At 44.0% G+C, this 12,482-nt stretch overlaps 1 protein-coding gene across 1 annotated transcript in view; it reads right to left on the bottom strand.

Annotated features, from left to right (window-relative positions):
- LOC126427131 (F-box/LRR-repeat protein fbxl-1-like) overlaps window positions 1–12,482 on the bottom strand; it is a 75,335-nt gene that overhangs the window by 11,398 nt on the left and 51,455 nt on the right. The window contains exon 4 of the mRNA XM_050089356.1: window positions 2,310–2,489. Within this exon, the coding sequence (XP_049945313.1) occupies window positions 2,310–2,489 (180 nt within the window). The remainder of the gene's footprint in view (window positions 1–2,309; window positions 2,490–12,482) is intronic.

Here is a 12,482-nt window from a genome sequence, read left to right on the forward strand (position 1 = left end):
GTGGCTACGCAGACGTCAAGTGCACGACGACGAGTCCGGAACTGTGTCGGACTGCCGTCGCGTGCCGCCGAATGTGCAAACTACGTCTCATCTCACTGGCTCAAATGGCTCTGAGCACTATGGGACTTAACTACTGTGGTCATCAGTCCCCTAGAACTTAGAACTACTTAAACCTAACTAACCTAAGGACACCACACACATCCATGCCCGAGGCAGGATTCGAACCTGCGACCGTAGCAGTCCCGCGGTTCCGGACTGCGCGCCTAGAACCGCTAGACCACCGCGGCCGGCTCATCTCACTGGCACCGTTTGATTCGTGGACACGACAGGACGAAGCAAACAGTCGGCACTCGTTCAAATCCGTCAAGGTGTCAGTGGGGCGCCACGCATTGTACTCGATCCGCGTGGTCCGCGGCTGACGGAATCGGAAATAGGCGTAACTGTCCACGAGGCGTGGAGATCTAGCTCACACTGGCTTTTGCTTCGCTGGGTGCTCCACCGTCGTCACAGGTTGGCCCGGCCATTAAATCTCCTCCCACAGGTAAACGCTGACGTGCTGCTACCCACGTGATTCTGTGGGATGCCTGCCACAAGTTTGGCATAAGCTACGTTTAATATTTTTTGTGGGATCTGAAATTTAAAAACCTCTCTGACACCGGCCCGATTGAGCTTCACAGATCAGGATAGTAAAAAACACGCGAATATTTAGGGAATTTTCATTCACAAAGCAGGCTTATCACATTCACACAGTTCAATGCTGTCCTATCCTGATTAAATTGAGCTTAACTTAAATTTCATAAGGCAGTGAAGCAATTTCGAAGTCTCGGTGCGACGAAAATTGTCAGTCGATCTTCTGAAAACATTTGTAATAATTATTAACTTTCGGTGACCACACGGGGAAGACCGGAGATGTGCTGGTAAGACCGTGTTAGCCCATTTATTTGAAGTAACTGGATATCTTGAGCATACAGAACGGCAGGTTCGTCCAGTGTAAATCAGACGTTCCCCACTGATCCCGTGCAGCACAGCGTAGTAAGCAGACACTGTCAATAATAATCAGTTAAATAATACGCGAACACACTTACTTTAGTTTAGTTCATGTTTTAAATTCCTTCTCATACAGAATCTCATCAAGATGGCGACTAGCTCAACAATACATACATATACATCTTCGTTCTTTCACGGCTAATCGGCAAGATCTCCTTCATTCTTTTCATAAGAGAAAACATAGATAGCAGAGAAGGTATTCCATGGAGTAAATGCACGCTCCAAGCAATAATAGGGCTTGAAACTACTTTGCATTGATAAAAGATAAGAAGAGATATTTCGAGATATGTACTGAGTTATATATTTTTATAATATTTCTGAAAATATCGCGTAGAGACCGCCGCAAGAGACATTACATACGGTAGTGCTCAGGTGATCATTAGTGACAACGTCGGATTTCAAACAGAGTCCACAAAGTGGGTACCCCATCTTCTCACCACAGACGACAAATTTCATCGTCTTGAAGCGTACAAACAGCTACTGGTACGCTACCAAATTGAAGGGGAACATTTTGTGCACCGGATTTTGATCTGTGATGAAACGTGGGTACACTGTTACGCACGGGAATCGAGAAAAGCAGCCCAAAATGGCACAAAAAAGACCAATCTACACCCACTGACGACTCTACACCCACGGAGTGCCTAAAATTGTCTCTGTGTGGGGAAGGTTATTGCGACAGTCTTTTTTTATATTAAGGAAGTTCTCATCAGTTTTGTCCAAGAATGCTGTACTGTGAGCGCCGTATACTACTGCCATTTTTTGCATAGATCGGAAAGCGAATATCGTCAGAAAATACCAAATCTGGGGCGTGACTAGGCCGCGTGACAGTGCTCGGCCCCACACGGCAGCCCGGACTCGACAAAAAGTTCGGGAGCTGTCGTGTGCCACACTAGGACATCCTCCCTACACTCCGCACTTATTGTCCTGTCATTTTCATTTGTTTGGACCACTAAAAGAAGCAGTCGGACGACACAGATCTAACAACAATTGCGCTGTCAAAGTGTTTGTGTGAACCCTGCTGTTACAGCCACATTCATTTTGTGAAAACGGGGTTGAGAAAACTACCTATCCCCTGGGGAAAATGTATTTCCCATTCAGAAGACTATACAAAGATTAAATAACTTGTGTGTATGAGTTTTTCTGAAGTGAACTTTTCTGAAGTGAACTTATAAACAAAAAATTCAAATTAATATTTGAATTTCCTTTGTACGTGAGCATAAAACATGTTCAAAAACTGCGCAACAGCGACGTCAGGTACTTACATCTGTAAGTGTTTAAGACGGTGGATCTCGGCAAGTGCTCCGTCTGTGAGACTCGTCGCAAAAGTCAGGCTCAGGTGGCGCAGTGACGGGCACCCCCGAGAAATGGTGACCACCGCGTCACCCGGGAGGTCGGTGGCGTGCGGCAGGTCCAACTTCTGCAGCAGTGGTAGGCAGCCGGGCCTGCAGTTGTTCAAAACAACACCTGTTGTGAATGTAAATCTAAGCCGCACAGGTGAAATATTAGTCAGACCCTCAAAAGAGTACCGTATTTACTCGAATCTAACAAGGGGAAGGCCTCAGACACGGCCAACCGATTCGGCTCAAATTTGGCAGGTCGCTTGTGTACAACCCAAAACGAAGGAATCTAAGATATTTTGGGTCAACACCCCCTCGTTTTTGAGAAAATCACCCCTAAAGGTTATGGCGAGCAATCAACTCAAAATTGGCGGGATCGATAGATAACTGTAATTACATTTTTCATCATCAGGTATGAGGTCCGAAAACGCATACTTTTCCAGAAATGGGGGTAAGAAACTTTTACAACTGCCGCTTCTGTACCGACATGCAAAACGCTTTCCGCCGGCAGCGCCGATAGCACAAAGGTAACTGGCTCGGAATGGGAGAACCCGGGTTCGAATCTCGAAGAAACCTAGCGGATGTTATTATTTTCATTTGTATTTTTCCATATCTCAATTGATAAGGATAGGACGGTTAATAAGGTAAGTAAATCAATAACGAATGATAATAATAAGGTAAGCAAACTAATTTCCCAAACGCCGTGAGTTAGTAAAGTATTAAACTTTTAAGCCTCGTCACATGAAAACAACTCCGAGCAAGAGTGCTGCGAATTCCTCACGAGGGATCACAGACAGCCAACCGCGCGACGCTTGTTTACTGCGAGGCACGGGACAGAATGTACGCGCGGAGAGTTTTGTTGTCCCGGTTGCCTCTTCGTCATATCATAGTTGAGAACCTGGAAGAGTGAAGGTGTGCAGCACGAGCCTTATAGAAGTCAATCGGAAAGAGTTGTTTTCCGTCATAGGCTGCCGCGAACCTCGCCGATGCATGTAGTGATTTTTCCATCGTTAATGCGCCGAATGAAATACGATTTGTGAATGAATACAGTCCTTCCGTAAGTAACATATGACGAGTATTGTCTGTAGTTTGTGGTAATTAGCTCGTCTGTTTATGCTGTAGTAACTAGTTATTGTTTGTTGTGTCATATTTTTTCGAGATTCGAACCCGGGTTCTTCGAGACCCAGCCAGTTACCTTGGCCGGTGCGCATCAGCGCTGTCGCCGAATAGCGTTTACCACGTGGGCACAGAAGCGGCAGTTATAAAAGTTTCTTTCCTCGATTTCTGGAAAAGTTTGCGTTTACGGACCCCATACCCGATGATGAAAAATGTTCTATTTACAATTATCTATCGATCCCTCCAATTTCGAGTCGATTGCTCTTCACAACTTTTAGGGGCGATTTTCTCAAAAACGCGGGGGTGTTGACCCAAAATAACTTACATTCCTTCGTTTTAGGTTGTACACAAGCGACCTGCCAAATTTGAGCCGAATCGGTTGTCCGTGTCTGAGGCCTTCCCCTTGTAAGCCGCACTTGAATCGAAGCCGCACCTGAAAAATGAGACTCGAAAGCAAGGAAAAAAAATTTTCCCGAATCTAAGCTGCACCTGAAATTTGAGACTCGAAATTCAAGGGGAGAGAAAAGTTTTAGGCCGCACCTCCAAATCGAAACAAAGTTGGTTCATTTTAATACGAGACACAATTTAGGTCGAATGAATGACGATACAGCTACAGTAGTTTGGTTCGAGTCGTAAGCTTAGCAATTAAGCTTTACCAGGTAGCCATTGCTATGCGTCAGGCGCTCCGTCGGTATTTATACGGGTACCCTTCCTTTTTCACGTGCTTCGTCTGGTTTGAATTGATTGCTTATATTTCTTTGATCTCGTAAGTGCCGTTTTCTTTGTTATAGGTGTTTACGTCACTCTGAGCGGAAAATGCATTAATGTACTGTGTCACGCATTGTTTGTAGCATTATGATAGTGAGTGTTTACGGCCTGTCGCCGCTCGCGGCATGGCTTGCTTATGTGCGCGCTACCGCCGCTTACAATGGCAGCGGGGGGCGGGGGGGGGGGGGAGGGGGAGGGGGCGGTGGAAGATGTTCTGAACGAGAGTTTAGCGAAAATTTTTCTCCGTTTGAAAATCTTTGCAGACGCCTCTTTAGTACATTACATTCTGCACAGAAATTAGAGTCATCTTAGATTTAAAAATCTAGTCAATTGCCGTGCTTCATTTCTGACTGTATCACTAATAGGCATAAGAATAATACGAATAGGTCTAGCGGTTCTAGGCGCTCAGTCCGGAACCGCGCAACTGCTACAGTCGCCATGCCTCGGGCATGGATGTGTGTGATGTCCTTAGGTTAGTTAGGTTTAAGTAGTTCTAAGTTCTAGGGGACTGATGACCACAGATGTTAAGTCCCATAGTGCTCACAGCCATTTGAACCATTTAATACGAATATAAACATGACATGATATGTACATTCTTCCGCGTTTGCTGTTGTCTCACTCTAGTTTCGTAGTTTATTACGGAGACAGGATTTAAATGAGATAGCAGCAAACACGAAAGAATACATGGCAAAATGTTTATATTCGTATTATTATATTGTGGTGAAGAGAATACCGCATGTGATTCACAATTCATAAAATTTCCTATTAGCAACCATCTCTTCTCACAGGTAGGTAAAAATTCAGAATGTAGAGTTGGCCATATTGACAAAAACCCCAAACAGTCTTGCCAGTCGGATTTTCATAGTACATTGAAATGCTGCTACATTCGAAGATGAACAATACGGTATTTGTATTTACTTCGTTGGATAATGTATGAAAATGCAGTGGTCGAAACTCGGGGCGGAGGAAACAGCTCATCTTCCATTTTTTTTTAATTTATTTACTGACGCAGAGGTTTTGGCACCAGTATTTATCTTTGTGCCTGCAAAGCAAGCCTGTGTAGCACTACATATATTCGACGGCAGAAGTTAGTTGTGGCGGCACCTATGAACATTTTTCAGAACTTCCGCTTACTTTGCACTCGATTCTAAGCCGCAGGCGGATTTTTGGATTACAAAAACTGGAAAAAAAGTGTGGCTTAGATTCGAGTAAACACGGTACACAGGGATGGCTAGAGGACAAATGTAAGGAGGTAGAGGCTTATCTCACCAGGGGTAAGACCTTTGGAGAGACCTTTGGAGAAAAGAGAACCACTTGTATGAATATCAAGAGCTCAGATGGAAACCCAGTTCTAAGCAAAGAAGGGAAAGCAGAAAGGTGGAAGGAGTATATAGAGGATATATACAAGGGCGATGTTCTTGAGGACAATATTATAGAAATGGAAGAGAGTGTAGAAGAAGATGAAATAGGAGATATGATACTGCGTGAAGAGTTTGACAGAGCACTGAAAGACCTGTGTCGAAACAAGGCCCCGGGAGTGGACAACATTCCATTAAAATTACTGACAGCCTTGGGAGAGCCAGTCCTGACAAAACTCTACTATCTGGTGAGCAAGATATATGAGATAGGCGAAATACCCTCAGACTTCAAGAAGAATATAATAATTCCAATCCCAAAGAAAGCAGGTGTTGACATATGTGAAAATTACCGAACAATCAGTGTAATAAGTCACGGCTGCAAAATACTAACGCGAATTCTTTACAGACGAATGGAAAAACTAGTAGAAGCCGACCTCGGGGAGGATCAGTTTGGATTCCGTAGAAATATTGGAACACGTGAGGCAATACTGACCCTACGACTTATCTTAGAAGCTAGATTAAGGAACGTCAAACCTACGTTTCTAGCATTTGTAGACTTAGAGAAAGCTTTGGACAATGTTGACTGGAATACTCTCTTTCAAATTCTGAAGGTGGCAGGGGTAAAATACAGATAGCGAATGGCTATTTACAATTTGTACAGAAACCAGATGGCAGTTATAGAAGTTGAGAGACACGAAAGGGAAGCAGTGGTTGGGAAGGGAGTGAGACAGGATTGTAGCCTCTCCCCAAAGTTATTCTATCTGTATATTGAGCAAACAGTGAAGGAAACAAAAGAAAAATTCGGAGTAGGTATTAAAATCCATGGAGAAGAAATAAAAATTTTGAGATTCGCCGATGACATTGTAATTCTGTCAGAGACAGCAAAGGACTTGGAAGAGCAGTTGAACGGAATGGATAGTGTCTTGAAAGGAGGATATAAGATGAACATCAACAAAAGCAAAACGAGGATAGTGGAATGTAGTCGAATTAAGTCGGGTGATGCTGAGGGACTTAGATTAGGAAATGAGACACTTAAAGTAGTAAAGCAGTTTTGCTATTTGGGAAGCAAAATAACTGATGATGGTCGCAGTAGAGAAGATATAAAATGTAAACTGGCAATGGCAAGGAAAGCGTGTCTGAAGCAGAGAAATTTGTTAACATCGAGTATAGATTTGAGTGTCAGGAAGTCGTTTCTGAAAGTATTTGTATGGAGTGTAGCCATGTATGGAAGTGAAACATGGACGATAAATAGTTTGGCCAAGAAGAGAATAGAAGCTTTCGAAATGTGGTGCTACAGAAGAATGGTGAAGATTAGGTGGGTAGATCACATAACTAATGAGGAGGTATTGAATAGGATTGGGGAGAAGAGAAATTTGTGCCACAACTCGACTAGAAGAAGGGATCGGTTGGTAGGACATGTTCTGAGACATCAAGGGATCACCAATTTAGTATTGGAGGGCAGCGTGGAGGGTAAAAATCGTAGAGGGAGACCAAGAGATGAATACAGTAAGCAGATTCAGAAGGATGTAGGTTGCAGTAGTTACTGGGAGATGGAGCAGCTTGTACGGGATAGAGCAGCATGGAGAGCTGCATCAAACCAGTCTCAGGACTGAAGACCACAACAAGAACAACAACATCAACGGTACACAGATCGGTCTGGAGCGCTGCACACGTGTGGAAGTGGTAGTGAGCGGCCACGAGGCGGTGTAGTAAGGCGTGCTGAGCAGGAGACGTGGCAGAGTGGCGCAGAGGAGGTGTCTCGTCTGCAGGTGACGTGGCCACACCGTCAGCGAAGTTGCCGCATTTATTGGGGTATCGACACAGAGCGTCTGCTGTGCCTACAGAGGCTACTGCACAACTCACAGCATAATAGAACAGAGGTCCTAACGAGATTCTAACTGACAGGGAGACGAGTGTCGCGCCTTTTCGACGATAATTTCGTACCTGACAAGAACTGCTGCATTTTCGAGATGAACATTGTAAAGAGAACTGCACGTAACGAACGTACGATGTTTGGTGCCTCACAGAAGGCTATCATTCAGAGCTGCACGTAAAGCTCAAAGTTGCAGCTCGAGTTACGCACTGTAATTGAGTCGACAACTTCACGAGCGGTCCGTCATCCGAGTATTATTCTTGATGACTTTTACCTCGATTCTCACACAGTTGCCTTTCTCAAATTTTCTCGGTGCACAGGACCTGCTACACAATGCCAAATATTGCAGTCTGACTTCTTCTCCGTCTACAAAATACCGAGGGCGGGAAGAGAGCTTTGTAGTATTTACACTACTAAATGATGTAACAACTCTTTGAAGAACCATTATGTTTTCGGTTGTTCTTTCTAACAATTACAACACAGTGTGAGGGTAGTGGTGTGTAGTATCTGTAAGTGGTTGTTCTTTGGTGGGCGACAATGCCCAGTGGCGCAGAGAGTCGCTAAGTAGAGGCAGTTGTTGAGAGGCTGTGGACAGTGTAGGCTGCGTGAGCCGAAGGCGGTTACATAGCGAAGGATTTACCTCTGTGTTTAATAGTAGTGGCACAGTTTGATTAATAGTGTGTTTATGTTTGTGCAGTGTGATAAGGGAAAAAAATTAAATTTTACCAGTTCTTAATGCGTCTCCATCAGTTAGTACCACACCACTGCATGTAACAATGAACGAAATCTCGATATACACGGTCAACTAAAACAAGAGGAATGTAACATAATAATCATTAGTTAAGCCATATAATCTCCAAGGAGACGGGAGCTTATAATTGCATCTCTTGTTAATCAGAAAAACATATCCAAAAGGAATCTCAGAACAGATCAGAAGAGAATGACACCTTTCTTCAGCTCCTTTCAACCGTCCGTCTGGACGTCGTCATTCTGGGTGGCCCGTCTTATTCTCTGCCTTCTGAGACACAGCCGAGCCACGACGCAAAGCACGAGTGACGCCTACACTACAGGTGGCGACACCTGACCGCTATCGCACCCTGGTGACATTCTGTGCTAGCTTGGCTCGCTCCGACTCTGCACACTCGTGAAACCGGCACGAACACAGTGGAAAATTCTCTGCAGCCCAACCACCTAAGCAATAGTTTTACACTGACACCTTCCATCTCACCGTGAGGAAGAGGTGGAGCAACCACGAGCTGCACACATTCGACGAGCCAAATGACACGGACTGGACAGTACCCAGTTGGAGTTGTACGGTTTGGTCCAGTGGGTCGTGATACTGCTCATTTTTGTACGACATCGAGTGTACTGGTGACCCAATGAAGTGTTTAATCTGCAGTATGTACCGTGACTTGAGCACTTTTGTTGAGGTTACTGTGAACATTAACAGTGTTTATTTCCACATTCTCAGTAACCAAACGTTTTCCTTCTGTGTATGTTCCTGATCAGTATGCTGTGGACACTCCTGTCATTTGAGATGACAACAGCCATGTTCACAGGGCTGTAAGCATACATACCCAGTTTCATGAACATTCAATAGCCCTGCCACACCTTGACTTCTCCTCTATACCAGCCAGTATAAATCCCATTGGAGAATATGTGGGACTCATACAATGTAGGCTTTCACAGCCGGTGTTGTCTTCAGTTGAAACTTCCTGGCAGAGAGGCCGTGGTCGATGTATAAAATTTCCACCTGTCGTTTCGTCTCCATCTACGAGAGACATCTTCTAAGGTCGACCGGCTACTGCCACTGAGGCACCATGTACTCTCGCATTTATAGAGGGCACCACCGTTCGTCACGTGATGCCGACGGTATGCCTATCTTTGGAAGGCATCTTTTTGGTGGGTCTGAAGATTGTTTCGAACCCATACTTGGCCAGAACTTTCTAGATACGGTCCGTGACCCACCATGAAGTTTAAGGAATATTTAAGAACTGCAAAAGACGCCCGACATCCCCTATCAACACCTGGGGTATACAAAATTCCATGCAGTTGTGGACAAGTATATATTTCAACAACGAAAAGAAGTGTAAAAACCCGCTTAGCCGAACATAGAAGTAACTGTCGCTTAGGACACATCGAAAAATCGGCCGTAGCTGAGCATGTTTTTCGAGATGGGAATCACGAAATTAAATTTAATGAGACAAGCGTTCTAGCACGAACATCCCATTATCGTGCTCGCATGTGTAGAGAAGCAATAGAAATTCACAAACACCATAACAACTTTAATAGAAAAGAGGAAGTTTTAAAGGTGGACAAAATATGGATGTCGACGTTGCGCCAGCAGAATGACAATCAATTACTCTTAATCGAGAATGATGACGCCTCCCAAAGATAGGCATACCGTCGGCATCACGTGACGAATGGTGGTGCCCTCTATGCGCTCTATAAATGCGAGAGTACATGGTGCCTCAGTGGCAGTAGCCGGTCGACCTCAGAAGACGTCTCCCGCAGATGGAGACGAAACGTCAGGTGGAAATTTTATACATCGACCACGGCCTCTCAGCCCAGAAGTTTCAACTGAAAAATATGTAGGACTATCTCAAATAGAGGTGGGAAGTAGCAATCGATATCCCCACATTTTTTGTAGCTCTTTGTTTTTTTTCTTTTCTTTCTTTTTTTTTTTTTTTTTTAATCTCATTTTGTTCGTTGCATTTGCTCGGGGCGGACGTCGTAAGACGTCCATTGAAGTTCGTTGTTGATCGATTAACTCAGTTTTTTATTACAGAGGGCAGCTAACCCTCTGGCCGAACACGCTGAGCTACCATGCCGGCGTAGCTCTAGATGATCTGAGCATTGACGAGTGGCTCCGGCTGGGTTTGGCATACCTGAAACAGCGTCTGGACTCTCAGCCACTGTGAAGGTGTTAATGTGATGTCTTTATGGGGTGAGTAACTTTGTGTACGGTGCACTTAGAATGGCACTCTCTGCTGGCACACGCAAATGTTCACTTAGGTCGTATCAAAGCCAATCACAAACTTGTGAAACTTGAATTTCTGCTGATGTATAAGATATTCAAACAACTTGAGGGAGCACAGTCAGGAGATGTTTTAGGCAACCAATGACACGTAGCCAGGTGAACAGCCCTTCATTTTCGCAGCACAAATGCAATAGGGCAGCATTGTGTGAGGAAGTTTAAAACCTCAATATGCAGGTCACATTCAGACAAACACTGTGATGATAGATGTCAAAAGTTATCAATAGCAAATACTAAATGGTGACGTCTCTAGAAATGGAAGTTTTTGCTTAAATTCCATTTAAAATCCAGCTCTCTCCCTCTCTCTCTCTCTCTCCTGAAACAACAGAGAGACAGAGTTAATGTTGCTTCCTCTCCTGCTGATAATTAATATTCACAATCAATAACTTCCGGTGTTCATCATCTTTGGTTGTGCAGTGGAGCTAGTATTTACTCTCTCTCTCTCTCTCTCTCTCTCTCTGTGTGTGTGTGTGTATGTGTGTGTGTGTGTGTGTGTGTGTGTGTGTGTGTGTGTGTGTGTGTGTGTGTCCTTTTTGACCAGCATACCGAGGTTTTAAACTTCCTTGCACAGCACACTCTCATCTCTCATTGCATATGTGGCTCTCAAACGGTGGGGTGTGTGCCTATCGAAATATTGGCGGTTGTCAAACACGTCACCAGCTGTGTTCTAATAAGACATTTGAACAAGTACGCTCTCGAATAGTACCAAATACGAGAGTCGAGGAAAAAAATATTTGGTTTTTGGTTCTCCAGCACTTTTCATTGAAGATAATTGAAGAAAACTTATTTTACAACATATTTTGGTAGCTGAGCTACTTTTCTATGTAGCTGCCACTCAAATTTAAATACCTGTCACAGACTCATTTGCCATCAAGTTGTTGAGCCAGTCACTACTGACCTCTTTCAGTTTGTTGTCATTACCATTGTGCTCTCAGCTCAAAAAGTTCTTCATTTTGTGAAAAATATCATAATCATTTCATGACCAGATCTGGGCTATGACGTCGCTGTTCAAAAGCTTTCCACATAAACTGCCATGGCGACGCAGCAGAATGCGGCTGAACATTATCGTGAAGAACCACAGTGCTGCCGGAAAACAACCCATGCATCAGTTTTGAATTGCCTGGCACGGTCTCCGAAGGGTCTGACGGCAGGCTGCAGCATTTTTGGTCTCTCCTTTAACCCTACAGCCAACGAGCAGGATGCCCATTCAATCCCTAAACACTGTGGCTGTAGCCTTTCTGGTGATCAGAATTTGTTGATTTTTTTTTTTGATGTAAATCACGAATGGTGCCATTTGAATGACACGCACTTTGTTTCTGTACTTTTACATGGAACCCACGTCTTGCAACCAGTGACAATGCGGTTACAAAAACCCCCACCATACTTGTTATGCTGTGTGAGAAATGTTGCTGCCAAATGTCAAGAATACCACCTGGTACACACTTTCTATAGCCGAAATCACCAGAATCAGTTTGATAAAATCCATGTGGTACACACTTTCTATAGCCCAAATCACCAGAATCATTTTGAAAAAACTGATCATGAAATTTCAGGAAAGTACAAGTTCAGTCCATCAAAAGTGGAACGTTTATGGCATCGAATTTTTTTTCCTGCGTTTGTCAGTAGCAACTGCCAGTCTGGCGGATTGTTCTTCATCATAAATTTTCCTCTGTCTGCCACTAAATGTGATGCACAATTTTTGAACTAAAACTTCATTCAACACACTTCCATAATGTTTTGTTATGTGTTTCTAAATTTCAATACAGCAGACTTTTTGGCATTCAGAAACCACATTATGCTAAGAACCTCACACTTCATGATCATTACAAGGTGCTGTGACTATCGCCTACTTGCTGACACCATTTTCCATAGGTCAACTGCTTCCTGCGCTGGAATCTTCCTCTTTTGACTTCATCCTACATTTTTATTCTACTCCTTCCCACTTT

The sequence above is a fragment of the Schistocerca serialis genome, chromosome 11, assembly GCF_023864345.2.
Source record: "Schistocerca serialis cubense isolate TAMUIC-IGC-003099 chromosome 11, iqSchSeri2.2, whole genome shotgun sequence".
NCBI classification, from domain to species: Eukaryota; Metazoa; Arthropoda; class Insecta; order Orthoptera; family Acrididae; genus Schistocerca; species Schistocerca serialis.